The following is a 24,362-nucleotide window of genomic DNA, read 5'->3' on the forward strand; positions in this document are numbered from 1 at the left end:
GTTTCCAGTTCTTGTGTTAAACCGTTAGCTTTAACATTCTGTATAACTGACAGTGTGGTGGTAATCTCTCTCCACAAATAAATAAATAAATAGAACTAAAACTTTCTTTAGATCTTTACTCAGAGTTAAGGTTAATGGCTAATTAATCCCCAAATGCAAAGATACAGCAGGTAAGTCAAATGCCAGTATTTAAAACTTGCCTGACTGATTATTTCTCAGTGGATATCACCAAGGTCAAGGCAAACAAGGTCAGAGCCAGTCACATGGTGCCAGCTGGTCTGAAACAGGAGGAAGAGGAGGAGGACGAGGAAGAGCAGGTGGATCTAGGGGAAATCATCAGAGTAACAAGCGACACACGAGGCATGGAGAGCATGGAGGGTAAGATTCTTCGTTTCTATTTCTTTGCTTTTAACTCTTTAAGCCATCATGTTGATGAGACTTTCTGTCATATCACAAGTCCTGTTATCTGATTGGACTTAGGTTGGAGCAGACCACAGCTGAGGGGCTAAAGATCATTCTATGCAAGGGAAACATTCAGGACCAGACTGTAAGTACCTTTGGTGCAGTTTGGCTCATTATTGAGAGGATTCTGTAAACTGCTAGCTATTTAGAGCTAATTACAACATGAGAATCAGAATCAGAATACTTTATTGATCCCTGGGGGAAATTATTTTTTGTTACAGTGCTCCATTTTAAACCAACATTAAGACAAGACAGACAATACGCTAACTAAGAATAGTACAATATATACATATATATACATACATACATACATACATAAGTCACTCATAAATAAATAGTTGGAAAAGAAACGTGTGTAGCTGTAGCAGCAAACAGTGTGTTAAGTGGATGCGTTGTACAGGGAGATGGCCACAGGCAGGAATGATTTCCTGTGTCGTTCAGTGGTGCATCATGGGTAATCTCAGTCTCTCACTGAACGAGCTCCTGTGACTGACCAACATGTCATGGAGTGGGTGGGAGGTGTTATCCAACATTGTCTTTATCTTGGACAGCATCCGCCTCTCTGACACCACCTTGAGGGAGTCCAGCTCCATCCCCACAACATTGCTGGCCTTACGGATCAGTTTATTGAGTCTGTTGGCATCTGCGACCCTCAGCCTGCTCCCCCAGCATGCAACAGCATAGAGGATCGCACTGGCCACAACAGACTCGTAGAAAATCCTCAGCATTTTCTGGCAGATGTTGAAGGACCTCAGTCGCCTCAAAAAATAGAGACGACTCTGGCCCTTCCTGTAAAGTGCTGTGGTGTTTTTAGCCCAGTCCAGTTTATTGTCAATGTGTACTCCAAGGTATTTATAGTCCTCCACAATGTCAACACTGACCCCCTGGATTGAAACAGGGGTCAAGTGTTTCCTGGTCTTCCTGAAGTCCACGATCAGTTCCTTGGTCTTTGCCACGTTGAGCTGCAGATGATTCTGCTCACACCACGTGACAAAGGAGTCGACCACAGCCCGGTACTCTGTCTCATCATCCCTGCTGATGCATCCAACCACCGCATGTGATCTAATATAGAATTAGATCACATATACATATTAACAGAGATTAAAGGTTAATTCTGGATTGTGACAATTTGTGTAAAATTTGTACAGTTTGATCACTCTCTGGTGATCTGGCCCTCAGATTCCTTAGATTCTTTATCACATCTTTTTTAGTTTTTATTGCCCAAACTTTGCAGATTTAAAGCATGTATACAGTGCCTTCAAAAAGTATTCATACCTCTTAAATTTTTCCACATTTATTCATGTTACAGCCACAAATGTGAATGTCTTTTATTTCTATTTTTTGTGATAGGTCAATCAAAGTACCACATAATTGTGAAGTGTGAAGAAAATTATATGTGGTGTTTTTATTGTGGGGCTGAATATTTGGCTCAGGGTTGGTATTTGTTGTTTTAACTTTGGTATTTTACAAAAATCTAATTTGGCCAACCTAAGCAGACGCCTGCTTTGCTGTAACCAGTTTGGTATCATCTGCTTGTAGAATTTAAACACTCTGCATGTCATGAACCGCAGTTCACGCACACAAGCGGGACCCAAAAGCAAACTCAATACGCTTAGTGCGAGCAAGTACAGTTTTTTTTTATTAACAAAAGGTGACCCGGAACAACCAAGGGAGGCAAAATTGCGAAACTGAAGGAAACCAGGAGGACAAACACACAGGGACGCCATAATCGGGACTGTGGGAGGTTGCAACAGAAAAGGAAAGAAAGTTACTAGTAAACACGGGGATGGAGAGGTACAACAAGACAGGGCTATAGTAATCTGGTTTACGATAAGAGCCGGACCATGGGACTCGGAGGGGGGGAGAAGCGTGTCTGTGGGAGGCAGATCCAAGGAGTTAGGGACGAGGATGGATGATGCACTCATAGATCCAAGCGGGCAGGAAGACAGGCAGGTAGCAAGCAGAGAACCCCGGATACTAACCTGGGCACGGAGGCAAAATTAACACAGTTCATGCAACACTTGGATATACACAAAGCTTTTCGGGGAGCCAAGTTACCACTGAGGGCTGATTAACAGACTGGCATGGTGCATCCATCTGTGCAGGGTTAAATAGTCCTCCTGGTAATCACCTGGAATGGGGTGCAGGTGTGATGGTGATGGCCCAGCCCGAGGGTGTGGCCACCAGGGCATCCCACACAGTCCTCAGACACAGAGCCACGGACCATAACACTGCAGACTTTTGCTCCACAGACTGACGTCATCGTCAACACCATTTCAGAGGACATGAATCTGAGGCAGGGAGCTGTGTCCAAAGCCATCCTGTCAGCGGCTGGAGGGAGTCTGCAGGACGCCATCTACTCTGAAGCCAGAAGGAACACACTGCGAGACGGGGAAGTCGTCATCACTGACAGCTACAACCTCACATGTCACAAAGTCTTTCATGCTGTTTGTCCATCCTGGGACAACGGAGGTGGCCAGGCAGAGAAGGTGAGGCTTCTTATTTAAAGGTTATACATCTTAATTGGGTCCCAGAGACAGCTAAATCTATAGGGTTTGGATATTGGATCATTTAGCCTTTACAGAAAAAGAAAAGTCAAAGACAGCTTACTGAACCGAAAGGCTCACTTATATGTTTCAGTATTTGAAGACATTTTTCTTTTTAATTAAACATTTAACTTTTCTATTATTCCCATTAACTCAAGACTTGTTTGGATAAATATCATAGCTTGACAGAAAATAAGCACCATGGTTCAGACATAATACCGATAAGCTGAATGACAGATTGTTATGGATGTGAGTGACTGTGAATGTCCAGAAATCTATACAAAGGTCTCAGATCACTCCAACACTGCAATCCTCTTCTCCTCCACATTCATAGTGTGTTTGATACAATTTTTATGGTAATGTAGCATATTAAGCTTGTTATGAAGCCATGTCCTAAGTTTTGTTTTAGTTTAAATTGTTAAGTTAAACACACTCGGTGATTTTAGATAAATCCCACAGAATGTGCAACACTTTCATTAGAGTTTTAGATGCGTCATTAAAATTCAGATTGGGAGTGAGAGTTGACCTTTTACCTTTGGTAAACTGGCAGCTGATCTGAGAAAGTTATCTGAGTTTAGTTCTACTTATTTTTGTGGAGCTAAAAATTGTCAGAAAATTCTTTTGAGATACCTGATGGCAACACCAACTCTTTTCTCCTGTCTTCCTCCCCTCGCCCCAACCTTGGCAGATGGCCCCGCCCCTCCCTGAGTCTGGTTCTGCCGGAGGTTTCTTCCAGTTAAAAGGGAGTTTTTCCTTCCCCCTGTCACCAAAGAGTTTGCTCATAGGGGGTCATATGATTGTTGGGGTTTTTTTTGTTTTCTTTCTATTATTTTATGGTCTACTTTACAATATAAAGGGTCTTGAGGCAATTGTTGTTGCAATTTGGCACTGTATAAATAAATTGGAATTAAATTAAATTGAACAAGAGCAAATTCAGCTACAGTAGCACATGAATGAGTATATGTTAAGATCCTTTAATGAATTAATAAAGTCTCTATAAAATAAACATGCACCTTATTGTCTTTATGACCCAGTCACTGCAGTCCAGCCTCAGTTTCTATGACTTATCTCCATTTGTCAGGAGTTAACATCCATCATCAGATACTGTCTGGAGGAGGCTGAGAAACGCCAGATGGCATCACTGTCCTTTCCAGCCATCGGGACAGGAAACCTGAGCTTCCCCAGAGCCCTGGTGTCCAAACTCCTGCTGAGAGAGATCCGCTCGTACAGCAGCAGCAGAAACCCTCGCTGTCTGAGAGAGGTGGTCATCGTCGTTCACCCCAGTGACAGCCAAACCGTGGATGTGAGTTTGTGACTCTTTGATAGGAGCTGAGAGTGTTTGAGTGCTTATCATGCCCAACAGTGACCACTAAAGACGAGCGAACCCATCCTGTTAGTGAGTGAAAGCACAGAGTAACACAGACACTGATCTGTCACATGGTGATGCCTAACCTATTCTGTCAGGTAGAAAGATTCGAAGACCACTCTAATAAAACGTTATGGTCAGCAGTATCAAGATCTAGCAGGACAAGCACAGAGATGAGTCCACTGTCAGAGGCCATAAGAAGATCATTTGTAACCTTCACTAAAGCTGTTTCTGTGCTGTGATGAGCTCTGAAACCTGACTGAAACTCTTCAAATAAACCTCTGCAGATGATCTGTTAGCTGTTTGACAACCACTCTTTCAAGGATTTTTGATATGAAAGGAAGGTTGGAGATTGGCCTATAATTAGCTAAGACTGCTGGGTCTAGAGATGCTTTTTGAGTAAAGGTTTAACTACAGCCAGCTTGAAGGCCTGTGGTACATAGCTGATCATTAGAGATAGGTTGATCATATTTAAGATTGAAGCATTAATTAATGGCAGGACTTCTTTGAGCAGGAATGGGGTCTAAAAGACACGTTGATGGTTTGGAGGAAGTAATTATTGAAGTTAACTCAGAAAGATCAATTGGAGAAAAAGAGTCTAAATAGATATCAATAGTACAAAAAGTGTCTGTACATAATGTTACATCTGATAGATGGTAATGAGTAATTTTGTCTGTAATGGTTAAAATTTTCTCCATCCATCCATCTATCTATCCACGTTCTTCCACTTATCTGGGGCTGTGTCGCGGGGGCAGCAGCCTAAGCAGAGAAGCTCAGACCTCCCTCTCCCCGGTCACCTCCTCCAGCTTGTCCGGGGAACCACAAGGCAATTCCAGGCCAGCTGAGAGATATAATCTCTCCAGCATGGCACACGATTCTCCATTTCTGCCACCCGTCCATCGTGTATCCAGCAGGGAAAATCCATCCAGGACTCAGGCTCTCCCGAACCCAGACTTCTCGTTGAGAAAGGGTGTCTAGCATTCAGGGACCAGTTGATCAAATCCATAATTCTCTTTTAGGTTTTAGAGAACAGACTGTGAGAGAGTCTTCCAGGGAAAAGTAATACAAAAAACACGAGACTAGACAAGGACATAAAGGCTAAGCAGGAAAGATAAGGGAGAGGAGGAGAGGAGAAAAGTGCGACCGCCTTCGCCAAGAGCCAAACGAGAAAAGTCCCCATTGTCTAATGTCCCCATTCTTAAAGATAGGAACCACAACCCTGGTCTGCCAATCCAGAGATACCGCCACTGATCTCCACACAACATTGTAGAGGCTTGTCAACCAAGCCAGCCCTACAACATCAAGAGCCTTGAGGAACTCAGGGCGAACCTCATCTACCCCAGGGGCCCTGCCACCAAGGAGTTGTTTAACTGCCTCGATGACCTCACCCCCCTAGATAGACGAATCGTCCAACTCATCCCCAGACTCTGCTTCCTCCACAGAAGACATGCCAGTGGGATTAAGAAGGTCCTCAAAGTATTTCTTCCACTACCCAACAATGTTCTCAGTCGAAGTCCACAGCTTTAGATGGAGAGACTCTTGAGGGATGGCTGTTATGAGGAAAGGCAGCCCAGAAACTTTGCCAGCAGCACACATCGTTGTGTGCCTCAACTTTCTGTCTTTTACCCAAGCTAATCTGCCATTTTCCTTCCTTGGTTAGGGATTAGAGATCGATCCAGATTATCATTTTAAATTTGAGACACATCATCAGTAGTGGACCTTGGATTCATCTGGTGTTTCGGCCATTATCACTAGACACCCTCATCCAAGGACGCCCTGCCAGGGTTGATCAGGCCCTGAAGTGTGTCACTGGTTTATGTTAAATTGTTATTTCTCTTCTTCTTTCTTCTGTTTAGTTTCCTACAGTTTATTTACTATTCACTGCAACTGAGAAATAACACTTACCTCTTTAGCATTTATGGAGCCTAACTTCTTCAAAGGGATAGAAAAGGTGATAGAGAGAAGACAAAAGGGACAAGATAGGAGAGAGCAGAGAGGAGAGCCGAAACGGGGGTGCCCGATCTGAGGTGCCCGATCTGACTTCCCACACCTCCCCGCCGGATCGGGGTGTACGCTCTACCTCCCCACTGCCTCCCAGAAAAGGGAAGAAGAGCAGAGGGGAGAAGAGCAGAATATTTCTTTTCACTCGTGGTTAGCTGACTGCCTTAGCTGCCCAAGTGATGTCAGCCCTTTTTAGCCATAGCCAGTGACTGGTCCTCTCAGCAGTGTTAGCTAATTCTCTTATAGCCTGCTGTTGCACCTGTCCTCTGATTCCAATCTCTCTAAGCAGTTTTGCTGTTGTGCTGGCAACAAAGCCCCTGCACCCCACTTCCACCGGGCGCACCTTGATCTTCCAGCCTCTGTCCTATGCCTCAGTTGCCAAGTTGGCATAGCGCAGCTTCTTACGCTCAAATGCTTCCTCAATTGCTTCCCTCCATGTTACCGTCAGCTCAATGACGTACGCAAATTTTCGGGAGTTAGACCAAAGGACGAGGTCTGGTCGCAGAGTAGTTGTTGCGATCTCTGTGGGAAAGATTAGCCTCTGATCCAAGTCCACTTGCATCTGCCAATCCCTGGCAGCCTTCAGCGGGCCCAGGTCTGGGTTTGAGGGGCTTGTCAATTGAGTCTAACAATAGATTACATGTTGTGTTGAGGCTGTCACTTTTAGTATCTACATGGATGTTAAAGTCACCCACAATGTCTATTTTATCTGATCTGAATGCTAAATCAGATAAAAAGTCTGATAAATTAGACAAAAACTCTCCGTAAGGCCTAGGTGGACAATAGAATCAGAATCAGAATCAGAATACTTTATTGATCCCTGGGGGAAATTATTTTTTGTTACAGTGCTCCATTTTAAACCAACATTAAGACAAGACAGACAATACACTAACTAAGAATAGTACAATATATACATATATATACATACATACATACATAAGTCACTTATAAATAAATATTTGGAAAAGAAACATGTGTAGTTGTAGCAGCAAACAGTGTGTTAAGTGGATGCGTTGTACAGGGAGATGGCCACAGGCAGGAATGATTTCCTGTGTCGTTCAGTGGTGCTTTTCGGTAATCTCAGTCTCTCACTGAACGAGCTCCTGTGACTGACCAGCATGTCATGGAGTGGGTGGGAGGTGTTATCCAACATTGTCTTTATCTTGGACAGCATCCGCCTCTCCGACACCACCTTGAGGGAGTCCAGCTCCATCCCCACAACATTGCTGGCCTTACGGATCAGTTTATTAAGTCTGTTGGCATCTGCGACCCTCAGCCTGCTCCCCCAGCATGCAACAGCATAGAGGATCGCACTGGCCACCACAGACTCATAGAAAATCCTCAGCATTTTCTGGCAGATGATAATAAATAAGACTGTTTTTGGAGTTTTTCAGCCAGGTGGACAAGGCTAAGCATCAGGCTTTCAAATAAATTAAAACTCTAACTGGGTCTTTGGTTGATTAATAAGATGGTGTGAAAGATCCCCGCAGCCTGTACTTTGAGGATTCTGATAGTATGTCTCGGGGGAGTTGATTCATTTAAACCAACATAATATTCCTGCTGTAACCAGGTTTCTGTAATACAGAGTCAGTCAATTTGTTGATCAATTATTAATTCGTGTACTAACTGGAACTTAAAAGAGAGAGAATTACTGTTTAATAATCCACATTTCACTGGTTTACTCTTTGGTTCAGATGTGGATACTGTATTGTTCTTTCTTTGTGATTTTTCATGTTTAAGTTATTTTTTTGCTGGTTTTTAGTTTTTTTTAGTTTTTTTGGGAGCTGACACAGTCTCTATGGAGATGGGTTTTGGGGAAATAACAGGAGGAGAGAAGCTGCAGAGAAGCGTGTAAGACTGCAACTCTGCTTCCTGGTCCCAACTCTGGATAGTCATATTTTGGGGGGTTTAATACATTTGACGAGATTTCTAGAAATGAGAGCTGCTCCATCCGAAGTCCAGGTTTCCTCCAGAAAGTTTCCCAATTATCTATAAAGCCCACATCGGTTTTTTTGGTCACCACTCAGACAGACAGCAATTTAAGAAGAACATGCAGCTAAAGTTTTCTATATCTATCTCTAATTTTTTAAATTAAATTGGTATGTAGATAAGCAACACAAAAACACCATTGTGTGTTGGAACAGGAAGTGATACTCTACTGCTTCTGACATATGGCAGACCAGAGCAAATGCCTGAATGCTACTCCTAGAGAGGTCCATTATCCTGTTAGTACAATTACATCTTCACTGCGTACAACTCATACTGTTAGTATGGAGTGCCAGGACTGCCATAATGAATTAATTAAATACACCATTAAATAATTAATTAAATGTGGCAATAATTAATTAAAATTGGAAATTTTTAATAAATAAATAGTTATGACACATTTAATTAATTAATTATTGACACATTTAATTAATTATTTATGTATTTCACATTTTAATTAATTATTGACACATTTAATTAATTATTGACACATTTAATTAATTATTTAATGATATATTTATTTATTTCATTTTGGCAGTCCTGGCGCCTGGCTCTCATCATGAAATAATTTTATCTGTCAGCCTCACCCATCAAGCGCAGGGGGCGGGGTTAACGCTGATCGAGTCAAAACCATTGCTTTGGCCTGGTGGCCATTGTTTCTAGCACACAACAACCGGCATGTGGAAGCTAACCGAACTGAACTTTGAAAAACCCTGTTTGTGTGTCACCAAAAACCGTTTTAATATTTTTTTAGCCAAGAATGTAGTGGTTTAATCTTCATGTGTCTGGTCGGTTTGTCAAGATACAGCCTCTTTGCAAAAGTGCTTCGATGATTTCGGAGATGTCTGCCCAGTCTCACGGCAAAGCGTGGGATAGACCCGCTCGCCTCGCAAGCAATCCCACCGACAAAGCGCAGGCCCCGGTACACAGCTGTAATAACCCCCGCTGACTTCTTTTACTGAGGTTATATTTATCTGTGTTTTATTTCCTGATGTTCTTATGTGTCCTACGTGTTTCAGTCGCCAATTCTGAATTATAACTAACATTAAAAACATGTTTAAGGAGGAGAGAGAGCAAATAAATCTGTTTAACATCTGATCTTTGGGTTTTTGTTCAGTAATCAGTGTGACCTGTGTATAAACACATAAAAGAGATAACGTTGGTGTTTCTGTCATGTAGTAACTGCTGGCTTTAACTGTACAAAGGTTGTTCGACACTATGAAACACATACAGACTTCATGATGTTCGGCTAATATTTTTATTGTGAATATTAATCATGCTGACCTCGCTCTGTACACCACGCAGCGAGGTCAGCATATCCACGATATCCACGATATCCTCAGCTCCATGAGTTAACACAAAGTTTCTCAGCTGACTATCTAACTGCCAACTATTCCAGAGACGTGAAAATATACAGCATAAAGAAAAGTGTAAGAGACTCAGCAGCAGATTAGAATAACAGTTACACATTTAATAAATCACCAAATGAATCCAAGAAACGAGCAAACCTGTTCCGACAATTTGAGTTTGTATTCCCTCAGCTGCAGACTCGCTGCTGTTTAAATGTTTGAAAAGGAAGATTAGATATAAAAAACGTCAAACATAGACTCAGTCTGCCTTCACATTTGATATGAGGCCAGCACGTATAGTGGCTGTGTCCTGTTTTAAGATCATACGTGTAAAATTGTTGGAAGAAACAATAATGTTTCCTCAGTGGCTTGTTTTTCACCTTCGTGTAATAGGACTATACAGATTATCTTACAGTAATGTGCAAAAGTATTGAGTCCTCCCTGATTTCTTTAAAGTGCTCTTGAGGCTTTCTGAAGTAGGTTAAGCCACTTAACTTATATATGAAACATACAAGCATGAAAAAAGGTTCCTACCTGAAGGGATGAACAAGTATTGTCTCTGCACATAGAAGGCAACTTAGCAAAGAACCAGCTTTAAATGGTGTCTTTAGGCTCTTTGTTACCAGCAGCCTGTCACAGAAACACTTCATTTGTTTTGTTGAGTCTGTGAAAAATGCCAAAGATAAAACATTTCGTCATAAATTAGTATTTTTCCACCAACAAGGTGATTCCCAAAGAGCTAACAGCTGAAACTTGGCATATCACAGTATGGTTTGTTTTGTATATTAAAATCTGAGGAAACTTGGCAAAAAAATAAGTGTGAGGGCTAAAATGCTATCTACAGCAGATGAACAATATCTGAAAGTCGTGTCCTTAACAAAGAGGAAAAATTCCAGCAAAGACCTGATTTATAAATGTGCCCCTTTCACTCAATTGCAGAGTATAACCAGGAGATGGCGCGTTCCTCAAAAAAGCTTTGACTTGGATATTTAGCTATAGATGATTTTATAAAAAAAAAAAAAGAGTTTCACATTGTTTCGATAGCTTTCATTGTAAATCTCTTCACCCATTAAAATATAAAAACTTAAAGTTAAGTTTTGAGAATAAAAAATAAATGGATACAACTTTACAGCCAGTTTGACCATTCATATCTTTTACACTGCAAATCACTAAAACAATTTCCCGAAAACAGCTGAAATTCATATATTAACAAGATAATCGACCTCTGTTGGGGTAGTGTTCCGGTAGCTGCTCTGCTCTATGTTGGTACAGGGCATTGGAGATGATAACAGTGGGTGGATTATATTCTAAAACTTAGTTACAGCGCTTTCAGAAAGACATCTACTGTGATGAAGTCTACTCTTCACTGCTGTGTAATCAATTATTGTAAATGTAAATGTTATCAGGAAATGATCAGACAGGAGAGGGTTTTCAGGAAACACTGTTAAATGTTCAGGTTCGATGCCATATGTTAAAACAAGATCTAGAGTGTGATTAAAGTGGTGGGTGGGTTCTTTTACATTTTGAGAGAAACCAATTGAGTCTAATAACAGATTAAATGCCATGTTGAGGCTGTCATTTTTAGCATCTACATGGATGTTAAAATCACCCACAATAATTATTTTATCTGAGCTCAGAACTAAATTAGATATAAAGTCTGAGAAATCAGACAGAAACTCTGTGTAAGGCCCAGGTGGACGATAGATGATAACAAGTAAGACTGGTTTCTGAGTTTCACAGCTGGAGTGGATGAGGCTAAGCATCAGGCTTTCAAATGAATTAAAAGTCTGTCTGGGTCTTTGGTTGATTAATAGGCTGGTGTGAAAAATTGCTGCCACACCGCCCCCTCGGCCTGTGCTTCGTGATTTCTGGTAGTTAGAATGACTCGGGGGAGAGGATTCCGGTGACGTCACCATCCTGAATGGCAGCCTAAAGTAATAGCTCCCTCGCGAAAATAGTTATTTCGTCCCTTTAGACCATCAAATACTAAACCTACAAATAATACTCGAACAGATGAGAGGGGCAAGAATGGGGAAGACGCGTGCAAACAAAGAAACCACCGCCGCAGAAACTGCAGATGCAGAAAATTCGAGGAGCAGCTCTCTTACGAAGGGACAAGAAGGCGAAGCTAATGCTAACCCAGCTCTCTCAAGTGCCGACGTAAGTTTGACAAAAATCTTGGAGGAGATTCGGGACATCCGAAAAGACATAAAAGAACAGTTAACTGGTATTAAATCAGAGATTATCAGCGTTAATCAAAAAATAACGGAGGCAGAGGTACGAATTGAAAAAGTGGAAGACCGTTTTCAAAATTTGGAACAAACGCTGAATAAGATGATAAAAGTCATGCATCAACAAGAAAATAAGTTACTTGACTATGAAGGAAGATCCCGACGAGAAAATCTAAGGATATATAATGTTCCGGAAGGAGCCGAGGGCTCGTCTTTGATGGACTTTGTGGAAAAACTACTGCGGGACACTCTGGAGATAAACCCTACCATGGAGTTTGGCATCGAGAGAGCACACCGGGCGCTGGCATCAAAACCCGCCGGAGACAGGCAAGATAAAACGTAATCAATCATAGTCAAATTTCTCCGCTATAGGGTTAAAGAAGAGATCCTACGTAGAGCTTGGGAAAAGAAGAAAGTTTTTCTGAATGGGAAATTAATATTCTTTGACCATGATTACCCTCCAGTAGTACTGCAGAAGAGAAAGGAGTACGTAGAGGCGAAGCGGGTGTCAAAGCAGAAAAATATCCGCTTCCATACTACGTTCCTGGCAAAACTACGAGTGTTTTATGAGGATGGAATATGTCTGTATCAGACGGCGGAGGAGGCGACCACAGACATGAAGGACAGAGGGCTTCCAGTTAATGTGACTACATCGAACGAGAGTCTGGTTGAGCAGCTGTCCCGTACCGCCTGGGAAACAACGAGAGGATCAACTCAGCGAGGGACAGACGACGAGCGAGAGAAAGATATCAGGGCGAGACTGCGAACCTTCAGAAGACAGATCATACCATCGTCAGAGGAGTTATAAGTACTGTCGGGCTTTAAAATGAGGTAAAAATACGCGGTGTTATATATATTTCAAGATGTTTGTGTGTATATCCCTACCCCAATTGGATGAGATTATATAGATATAAGCGAGGGATGCATAAGGACACACTTTCTGTGTAATGAACAACGACTTTGTTTTCTTCCGCCTCAAGTGCCATGGTGGGGGCCCTCAGCCCATATATGGGAGAGGCTTTCCCTCACAGCTAGACGTTTTTTCTAGCTCTACCCAGGGTCACTTATTAGAGACCCCAGCCTTGGAATCACAGTCTATTTTTTTTGTACTTGTTACTTATGTTTGATATCTTTGTTTGTTTAGGGAGTAGATCTGATAAGTTTCATTTTATTTGTTCTATGGTCATACTTTGATTACATATGGCTAGTGATAAAGTAAAATTTCTATCTTTCAATATTAATGGGCTGTTAAATCCAATTAAACGTACTAAAATCCTATCTAAAGTGAAAGCAGAACAAGCCCATATAGTCTACTTACAGGAGACCCACTTGACAGATAAGGAGCACGTAAAATTAAAGAGAATGGGTTTTACTAATTTGTTTTTTTCTTCATACAAATCAGGATAGGAGAGGAGTTGCAATCCTTATTTCAAGCAAATTAAACTTTGAAAAAGTATCTGAAATGGGTGATAAAGAGGGCAGATTTATTCTAGTAAAAGGAAAAATAGATGGGAATTTGATCACCCTTTTAAATGTTTATGCCCCGCCAGAGAGTGATATTAGTTTCTTCCAAAGGATCATTAATATTATGGTAACTGAAACAGAAGGCCTTTTGATCTGTGAAGGGGATTTAAATATACACCTGCAGCCAAAATTAGACTCGTCTAGCAGGAAAACGTACGATATGAAATCCCCATATATCAAAGTGAATGCACTTTTTGAGGTGGTAGGATTAATTGACATATGGCGAGACCTTTTTCCTAATAGAAGGGACTATACTTACTACTCTGCCCCACACTCTCTTTATACAAGGATAGATTATTTTATAACATTTGGTAAAGATAAGGATAAAATACATACTTGTGGAATTGGGACGATAGATATAAGTGACCATGCACCAATATACTTATCCATTGATTTTAACCTACGGTTAAAAAATAATACATGGAAATTGAACTCAAGTCTATTGAATGATTTGCCTTTTAAGGCACAAATTAAATCAGAAATTAGTCTCTTCTTAGAGTTCAATGATACCGGAGAAGTACCACCTCCCATACTATGGGATACTTTGAAGGCGGTACTAAGAGGGAAAATTATAGCAATAACTTCATTTAGGAAAAAAGATAAGAATAGAAAACTAGAGGAGTTGAATAAGAGACTAAAGGAACTAGAAAGAAGACATAAAAGGGACTCAGCACAGGATATATTAAGGGAAATCAAAAACATTAGGAACGAAATTAACAATCTAGCCACACAAGAAATCAAGAAAGATTTAATGTTTTTGAAACAGAGACACTATGAAAGTGGCATTAAATCTACCAAAATATTGGCGTGAAAATTGAAAAAAAAAGACAGCGGAAAATACAATTTATAAAATTAGGGACCCAAGTACAAAAGTGATAAAAAATAAATTAAATGAAATACAGGAAGCCTTTGAAAGATTCTATAAAACCCTATACTCTGAAGCCCCTGGCGGGACTGAAGCTCAGATTGATAGCTTCCTGAACCCTCTAGACTTACCCACTTTAGATGAAGAACAAAATCAAGCAATGATAATGAACATAACTGAAGAAGAATTAAAAACTGCAATTAATAGGCTTAAATTAAGTAAATCACCAGGACCAGATGGTTACACGGCAGAATGGTATAAAGAATTTAAAAAGGAACTGATACCTGTTTTACTACCTACATTGAATTGGGTTTTGAAAAAGGCACAAATGCCCCCAAGCTGGAAGGAGGAAATTATCTCAGTTATACCAAAAGAAGGCAAAGATAAAATGGAATGTGGATCTTTCAGGCCAATCTCCGTTCTTAATGTGGACTATAAACTTTTCACATCTATCATGGCCAAACGGCTAGAAGAGTTCCTACCAACATTGATATGTAACAACCAAACGGGTTTCATACATCAACGCCAAACACAGGACAATATACGAAAGACACTACATATTATGGACCATATACAAAAACATAAAATCAAAGCAATTGTGATGAGTGTAGACGCTGAAAAAGCCTTTGATTCCGTCAACTGGAAGTTCCTTTACAGGGTATTATATAAATTTGGCTTTCATGATACGATTATTAAAACTATACAAACACTATATGACAATCCTACAGCCAGGATTAAAATTAATGGATCCCTATCTAACAGTTTTACCCTAAAAAAGGGCACTAGACAGGGCTGTGCATGGTCACCGTTACTTTTCGCATTATACTTGGAACCACTACCTGAATTCATTAGGCAAAACGAAGACATTAAGGGAATTTTTATCAAAGGGATGCAATATAAACTGGCTTGCTATGCGGATGACATTTTGGTCTACCTTGGACACCCGTCTACACCCATCTGTGAAACATGGTGGAGGCTCTGTCATGGTTTCAGATGCATGTCAACCAGTGAGAGCTGCCTCAAAGAACTTAGACTGTGCTGAAGAATAAAGGTCCTCACACCAAATATTCACTTTCAAGTTTGTTTGAATTGTATAAACTCTGTCGATGCCATATTTAATTCAGTTTAGTTTTATTTATATAGCATCAAATCACAACAGCAGTCACCTCAAAGCACTTAATATTGCAGAATCAAGATCCTACAATAATACGGAGAAAATCCAAACAATCATATGACCCCGTATGAGAAAGCAAGGAAAAACTCCCTTGGGTTGGGGGTGAAGGGAAGGAGACAAGACAAAAGACATGCTGTGGAAGAGAGCCAGAGATTAATAATAACTAATGATTAAATACAGAGTGGTGTATAAACAGGGAGTATATTTCAGTTTTTCCATGTATGTTTCCAGACGTTTCAATGAATCAGTGCACCTATTTCCCATTTTCCTGCACCCCTGGGTGATTCAAGATTTTTGCACAAGAATGCAAGCCACATAGTTGAGTGAGTGGACAGGAAAGCTTTCTTATCACTCAAATAAGCATTTACTTAATTAATGTAATCTTGAATATTGCAGTGATAAACCAGAATTTAGACTCTTATTATGCTGAGTTTCACAAACTGTACTTTTCATCCTCGTTTAATCCTTGCACCATCATTATTATCATTGCTTGGTCCATGTCTACCTGTCAGGTCAGGGAGGGGCCCACCCATCAGCAGTGGCTAAAGCCATGGTCGATGCAGTGGTGGAGTTTGTGAGGAAACAGCCGAGGTTTGTTCAGAGTGTGAAGATCCTGATCTTCCAGACGGCCATGTTGAACCATTTCCACACGAGCATGAAGAAGAGACAGGGAGAGACGGTGGAAGAGAAGACTGTGTTTAGCAAAATCAAAGGTATTTAATTGTGTTGTTTCTTTATTTTTGTTTATTTATTTAGTTTTTTTTATTTTAAATCCACAACATCAGCTCTTCTTCTGACAGCAGCTGATTAACAGCTTCTAACGTCTTCTGTTAGTGATTGAAGCTGAGGGAAAGAAACTGCTACAGTTATGAAACCAAATGTCTTTATTTTTTTTGTTTTCTTTTTTAATAAGTGAAAAGTCTGGACTGCAGACAGACCAGTTCAGCCCCTGTACTCTTACTGTCTACTCGTATTTCTGGAATAAGTACAGAATGTAATTTGGCAACATCTTGCTGAAATAACCTAGACCTTCCCTGAAAAGGACGTCTAGATGAAAGCTTGTCTCTCCAAAACTATATATATAAAAAAAATAAAAAAAACACCCAGCACGCCCCTGCGGGCGGTTTATCCTTCAAGCTCGGGTCCTCTACCAGAGGCCTGGGAGCTTGAGGGTCCTGCGCAGTATCTTAGCTGTTCCCAGGACTGCGCTCTTCTGGACAGAGATCTCCGATGTTATTCCCGGGATCTGCTGGAGCCACTCGCCTAGCTTGGGAGTCACCGCACCTAGTGCTCCGATTACCACGGGGACCACCGTTACCTTCACCCTCCACATCCTCTCGAGCTCTTCTCTGAGCCCTTGGTATTTCTCCAGCTTCTCGTGTTCCTTCTTCCTGATATTGCTGTCATTCGGAACCGCTACATCGATCACTACGGCCGTCTTCTTCTCTGGAGCTGGATAGCGTAGTGGTTAGACTACACGCCTTTGGAACAGAGGATCGCAAGTTCGATTCCTGCCTGGGGCGTCTGTATCCAGTAAGGGTCCTAAGGCTAGACCCCCTATGCTAAGCAAGCCTACCGCAGACATGAGCGAGACAGATAAATATGAAGGCATGCCGGCTCGGACGTCGCCCGGATCAACAAGGTCCGCGTCAGGTGTTCAGGAACCAGGGCACCCTGACGAAAAGTGGGCTACTGGAACAAGAAGGCATCGGTGGGCAAGAGACGAAAACAGGGCGTTGTTGGAATGCTACTACGCAAGTAATCCTGGCGGAAGGGGCTACATGAATAGGATGACGGACCTATATATATATATCAATCATCTGGAAATAGATATATATGTCACACTCACAAATCTCTTTGATTTATTAGGACGCTGAAGAAATTGCTATAATACAACATTGTATTTTATGTTGTTTCAGACTCTTTAACGTCTTTTTTTGGGCTTGGGCAGTCCAATGCTGCTGGCTTAGTCCTGGAGAGGGAGGAGTTTGAGCCCACAGTATTTCAGTTGTGTGCAGATGATCAGAAGGTACAAATTCATTCGTTGTGGGGGGGTTTTGTTTGTTTGTTTTCATTTTTATGTATTTCTTTTCTTTTTACAGGTAGTTTGCTCTCAGTGATATTACACTGAATTTTTTTTACCAGTTAAATGAGACAAAACAGCAATTACAAACCTACCTACACAATTCACATATAAATATGTTATTATATACAGTCTCTTTCTTCTATTGATGTTGATCGTAGATCCTGCTACAAATGTAATGCAGAGCTCTAGATGTGGTTAGGATAGTTTAGCATAAATAACAACAACAGCCGAGAAATAGACTTCCCTGTTTGGTCTACAGATCAGAAAACATTGTTAGAGAATGAATCCACAGTTTCTTCAGAGACTGAGTTTAGCTTCCTCAAGTCTTTCATGACAGCAAGGTTGGGTTTACTACCATCTTGAATATAGATCATGTATAAAGATAAAAGCCAAAATCTGTGCTTGTCACTGACCGACAAATTCTATATTCAGAGACACTGTGTTGAAGTAACTGCTGATATTGTTGGTCACAAAGATATAGATTCAAGATTCTTTATTTGTCACATGCATAGTCATACAAGTAGAACACACAGTGAAATGTGTCCTGAAATGCTCCTTTGACTGTGCAAAACATTATAAACAATAAGTACATTTTAAATTAAAAATCTAAAAATGTACATTGTGCAAATGGAATGTTAAAGGCTTTGAATGTTATGGCTTTGTACCATGTAGCACAGCAATCAGCATGTTCTGATTTAGGACTCAGATGGCCTGAGGCTAGAAGCTCCTCTGGAGTCTCTCTGTATATAGTTCCAGTACACGCAGTAGAATAAAAATAAATGTATTGTCTTTTAATCTCTGTTAAAACTAACACACATTTGTCTGATGCTGCAGACAGCGAGTCAGGCCAAGAAGAGGATTAATGACCTGATTCTGGCTGAGCAGGCACAGAAAACCATCTCTGACCCCTGCATTAGTCAGCTGTCACAGGCTGACATGGAAAAGCTGAAGGCTCTGCAGAGAGAACTGACGGTCAGCATCCGTCTGGACAAAGGAACAGAGGACCAGGATCCTGAGATCCACCTGGAGGGTCTGACCAGGGATGTCTACACTGCTGAGTCTACAATCAGGTCAGAAAACAGAGGCTAAATTACACACAAACACAAATCGATACATCCATTGATATAATGAATCTTAGGTTTAAAGTGTTACATGTTAAAGTATTTCTTTACCTTTTTGTTCGATGACCATTAGGGACATCATCCGTAAGCTGGAGCAGGCGGAGGCCTTGATGAAAAAGGCCTTGGTGATGAGTGAACTGGTGGAATGGCAATTTAAGGACCATAATGGGTTAATGGTGGCCTTTGACTTGAACACCAACCTCACCCTCGAGGAAGCTTTCAAGACAAGAGAAAATGCAAAGATCAGGATCAACAATGAAGTGTACACCGCCGACCCAGGGCTTAAAAAGGCATTTTCAGAAAACTGGGGTAACGACATGGAGCTCCATCGAAAAGACTTGAAAGGTGAGTCATTAATGTGGCCTTAGTCCTAATTTATTCTGCTGGAAAAAAATATTGTGTACTCTACAGCTAAATTGTTCCATTTTGCAAAAATAAAACCTCCTGAAAAGGTTTACTGGTGAGATTTTACCGTTCATGCTCAGTTAATTTTTTAGCACGTGTAAGATAACTGAGCTGAAAGGCTGTAGCTTACAAAACAAACCTGAGCACAGTCCCACAGTGTTGTTTTGATATGTTCCATTGAAACTGTAAGCAGAGCCTGTTGCACATATACACTGTTTGTGTGGAATTAAATTGTTTGAACTGTCCTAATAGTTGTTGCAGTTACCAGTGCTATGACTTTGCCTTCTTGTTGGGAGGACATGAAGGGCGACCTGCTGAAGTTGTTTGCTGTGGCTCCAGCATCTAATGAATACAACGATGTGAAGAAGGAACTGACAAAGACCAGACTCAACCCAACCATTATCAGTGTATGTTCAGTCATAAATACACAGACCTGGCTGTATAATTTGGGCAGAGAAGAATATGATTTTAAAAAGGAAATGTAATTTGAAATAAAATGAATGGTACACTAAAGTTTACCTTAAAATATAAAGCAACTTGAGTTGACTGTTGTTATGATTTGGCACTATTTAAATAAAACTAAATTGAATTAAATCCAATCCTTACTTCGGAGGCAGCTGAATGGTACTGGCAGGCCAAGCAGAACACAACTCTGGCAGTGACTGAAGCAAAAGCTTGGGTGTGGGAGGATTTCAGTGAGGACATGGAAAAAAAATATCAGACTGCCTCGAAGCAATTCGGGCAAACCATCGGGCAACTTAGGAGAGGAAAGCAGTGCTATACCTACATGGTGTATAGTGCGAGTGACATCAACTGCCGATATAGTCATGTGGAGGAAGAAATACTTCAAGGACCTCCTTAATTCCATTGACAGGTCTTCTGTAAAGGAAGCAGAGTCTGAGGACAAGGGGGACAACTCAGTCATCCCTGGGCACGACGTCACTTAAGCAGTTAAACAACTCGTTGGTGTCAGAGCCCCTAGGGTGGATGACGTTTATCCTGAGTTCCTGAAGGCTCTTGATGTTGTAGGGCTGACTTGGTTGACACGCCTCTGCAATGTTGCAGAGTCCTGGTTGCATTGAGATCTGAGACAGCACCTCTGGAGGCAGGGTGCTGGTTCCCATCTTTAAGAAGGGGACTGGAGGGTGTGCTCCAACTATAGGGAGATCACACTCCTCAGCCTTCCTGGAAGAGTCTTTGCCAGGATTCGGGAAAGCAGTGTCTGTCCGTTAGTTGAATTTCAAATACAGGAGGATCAATGTGGTTTTCGTTCCAGTCGCAGAGCACTGGACCAGGTCTTTACCCTCTTGAGGATACTTGAGGGTTCATGGGAGTTTGCCCACCCAGTCAACATGTGATTTGTGGTCTTGGAGAAGGCATTTGATTGTGTCCCTCGGAGTGTTCTGTGGTGGGTGCTTCCGGGGTATGGGGTGTCTGACCCTTTGCTACAGGCCATTCATTCCTTACACAACCGTACCAAGAGCTTGGTCCGCATTGTCAGTGAAAAGTCAGATTTATGTTTCACTCCACCAGGGCTGCCCTTTGTCACGATTCTGTTTGTAAGTATTATGGACAGAATTTCTAGGCGTGCCCCCCCCCCTTAAATATAGTGTGAGGAGCTCCGCTATCCAGCTGCTGCTCCTTCACGTCAAAAGGAGCCAGTTGAGGTGGTTCAGGCGTCTGACAAGGATGCCTCCTGGGTGAGGTGTTCAGGGCATGTCCCACCGAGAGCAGGCCTAGGGCCAGACCCAGGACACACTGAGGAGATTATATCTCTCATTGGGCTAGGAACCCCTCGGTGCCCTCATTTATAAGCTGGAAGAGGTGGCTAGAGACAGGGAGGATTGGAGTCCCTGTCCATGGATAGAAAGATTGAACTGAATTCATCTTGGTATTTTTTTAATGCCAGAAGTAATTAGACAGCTACTTTCACCACGATGCAGATATCAGCTAATTAATGCTCAGTAACAATTGCAACTATGAATTCCAAGGCACAGATAGACAAAAGACATCAGAAGGAGAGCTGTTGTACTTCTGTGAGAATCACCAACATGTTGTGTTTGGATTGCATTGATAGATTGAACGGGTCCAAAATCCGTCACTGTGGCAGAACTACCAGATCCTGAAGAAACAAATGGAGGTGAAGAATAAGCATACAAACAATGAACGGATTCTGTTTCATGGTACTGGTGCCAATTCCATTGATCTCATCAATAATAGAGGCTTCAACCGCAGCTATGCAGGAGCACATGGTAACCAAATTTCACACCCACAATACACATAACTGAAGGTAGAATAGCACTGATAGTCAGCAAGATCAATAATTACAGTATACATATGTTAGGGATTTGAAAAAGTGTGGCACACTGTGAATGACATGATATTCTGCAATAACACCCTACTAAAGATGGCACATCTTCCAAACTAAACAACATTCACATTTATTTAATAAAGTGACTCATAGCAAGGCCACACTTAAATCATAGGTCACATTATTGATTCTACTGATCAATGAAGAAAACACTAAGTATAGGTTACTTTTGTGGACTAGAACAACCTGTTAGAACCATTAAATAGATCTAATTCATACACAAGTTTTAACCTTCACAAAGAATCCAAAAATTGAATGTCCATAGTTTAGACTTTAAATGCAGATGGGATTTTTATTTAAGTATTTAAGCAGGTGCAAAGCACATAGATTAATCATATTTCCACCTTTAAAGCCAATTTGTATATATTACTTGACAAACAATGAAAATAATTATAAAAGCTGTTGCTGAAATAACTAACACTCATTTTGGAGACAGACAGGGGGAGAGGATTGCTGCCAGATCCAAAGTAACATTCCTTCTCTGGCTGCAGTGGATGTGGATAAGAAAGTCGCAATCCCATCAAGTCCCAGAGTTCCCCCAAGTCCATAATCCAATACAGAATGAGAAGAGAAGAGAACTCTAATAATTACAATTATTAGATTGCAGTTGTTGGGCCATAGTTAACCCTCCGGTACTCATTTAGTAATCCAACTGAAACCCTTCGGTATAATCTCTGTAGAAGAAGCTCTGATCCCTGATTCTATGAGTCTTACCCAGTAATTATGCAGGGTTCTGGAGCCAATGTGGGTGAGGCACGGGGACTCGTCCAGCCTGACTATCTTCACATCCAGGTGTCTTCCCTACTCCCTATTTCCCTACTTACTCTGATACAATTTTATACAATACAAGAATTGGCCCTGCAGGACAATTCTTATCAGCCACACCTGTTACGCAACTCCCCTCTTGGTCATGGCACTTGTTAACCTGGGACTGTTTTTAGGAGCCTAGACAGCAGGCTCCAAGGGAAGATATTATTTGGGAAGGCTAGAGCAAACTATTAGAGTTATTTGTCTGTGAAGGTTTTCACTCATCCAGGTCACCAAAGTAAGGAGCCTGGAAACAAAAGCTTAAAGAAGTCCTATAGTTCTGAGAAATCCTCTCAGAACTATAATCCATCACAGTGATGATGATGATGATGATGATGTAGAGCAGAAATAGTGAAATCCAAATCCAGTCTGTAATTCCAGTCCACCCTGGTCAATCCCCCCTCACTGGCATTTCCAGTGGTGAACTTCTAGAATCTGACCCTTTGAACTACTCATCTAACAGGGCGGTGGAGACTCCAAGCATCCCAATTTATACTTTGTCAAGTGCCCACTTGCCCCATCTCGCTCTCTCCAATATCTAGTCAGCCAGTCAGGTGTTGATATAAGATTCACTGATCTTCAGCCCCACCTTATTATCCTCGTTCATCTCTGACCTTTCACCCACTTTTTATTAAGCCAAAGGTTATTTAATTTCATGTATTCATTCAGTTCAGATTTCATTAGCACATTCACTTTAGCACAATCATTTTTAATTCACATACTTTTACCTCTCTTTGTCAGTTACAATTTACTCAATACAATCTCCTTTTCACTAAATCATACACTTTAAAAGTCAGGCATTCAGAGATCAGAGTGTCCTGTGTGTGCCCTCATTCACAGGCTGTCGGCTAGCTAGACTTGTATTTTTGATTTATCTGTGATTAAGAATAACATTGATCTACTTACTAGCAGATAGGGAAAAGCACTGTTTTAGCACTCTGACCATTTTCAACACATTTTTAACACATAAGGCTCACAAGCCATTTATTTTTCTCTCATTCACAATCATTACATTTCCCCTCACAGTTCTCAAATGTATCCAACACTATCATAAAGTATGTATGTCACCCACTTCCGAGGTATATGGACAAGTGGATAAGGTTTGAACAGGTTAAAACTCCAGCAATACTATAGTTAGTTTGACCAAAACATTTGTGAATATAGTTGTTCAATATACTGAAGGTTTAATGGCTTTAGAGTCAAAGTAGTCAGAAAAAATTGTTTTGTGACAAGTGTAAACGTGTGCAGTCAAGTTAAGACCAATAACAGAGAGTACAGTGGTAGCACTAGCAGTCCAATTCTACATTAAATGATTAAATCAATTAAATCTATCTACTGGACCCAATATTCAGTTAACTCATTCACTCTGTCTACAGGTGCGATGTACGGCAATGGCTCTTACTTTGCTGTGGACCCTTGCTATTCAGCACGAGGCTATGCCAGACCTGACACCAAAGGCCACAAACGCATTTACCAGGCCAGAGTTCTTGTTGGAAACTACACCAATGGAAGAAGTGGCATGATCACCCCTCCTGCCAAATCTGGGAATGCTTCAGACCTGTATGACAGCGTCACAGATAACACCACTAATCCAACAATGTTTATTGTCTTCAATGATATCCAGGCCTACCCAGAATACCTCATCACATTTACATGAACTGCCATGCTCCCGTGTAACACGTCTGGGAAACGTTTAGGTCTGTGATATGTGTTTTAAAATAAATTCAGTTTAGAAAAAACTTTTCAAATAATATAAAATGTTGGACAGCTTTGAACTGGCTTTTGCTTTTCTAATGTTTCCTCTTGCATTTGTCACAAACCTGATCAAATTATGTTTAAAGGAACAATAAAGTAACACTGCAACTATTCTAACAATTCTCATCATTTATTTTGTACATACCTAACAGGGCTGTACACTGATATGCTGAGAATGTTATGTTTGAGTTCTGAGATCATTTTATGATTTTAATTAGTCACATCAAGTTTAACTGGATATATTCTTATAATTGTGACTTATACTGTTGCTTTGATCACAATAGGGGATTCAGCTACACAAAAGGATTGTATT

At 41.0% G+C, this 24,362-nt stretch overlaps 1 protein-coding gene across 1 annotated transcript; it reads left to right on the plus strand.

The window, feature by feature from the left end:
* Nucleotides 1-224: 224 nt before the first annotated feature.
* On the plus strand, nt 225-24,362 carry LOC145432106 (protein mono-ADP-ribosyltransferase PARP14-like). The gene is made up of 11 exons (XM_080308667.1): nt 225-378; nt 481-547; nt 2,715-2,951; nt 4,090-4,311; nt 15,992-16,217; nt 17,424-17,533; nt 18,425-18,660; nt 18,785-19,056; nt 19,369-19,523; nt 21,194-21,368; nt 23,671-24,362. Exons 3-11 carry the CDS (start codon nt 2,748-2,750, stop codon nt 23,949-23,951), a joined length of 1,881 nt encoding a protein of 626 aa, XP_080164793.1. The 5' UTR covers nt 225-378; nt 481-547; nt 2,715-2,747; the 3' UTR covers nt 23,952-24,362.

This window comes from Astatotilapia calliptera, chromosome 12, assembly GCF_964374335.1.
Source record: "Astatotilapia calliptera chromosome 12, fAstCal68.1, whole genome shotgun sequence".
Taxonomy (NCBI): domain Eukaryota; kingdom Metazoa; phylum Chordata; class Actinopteri; order Cichliformes; family Cichlidae; genus Astatotilapia; species Astatotilapia calliptera.

Coding starts and splice junctions, on each gene's coding strand:
- LOC145432106 (XM_080308667.1), top strand. CDS start 2,748: ATGAATCTGAGGCAGGGAGCTGTGTCCAAAGCCATCCTGTCAGCGGCT. Junction 18,661..18,784: donor ACTGCTGAGTCTACAATCAG/GTCAGAAAACAG, acceptor GATGACCATTAG/GGACATCATCCGTAAGCTGG. Junction 19,057..19,368: donor CCATCGAAAAGACTTGAAAG/GTGAGTCATTAA, acceptor CTGTCCTAATAG/TTGTTGCAGTTACCAGTGCT.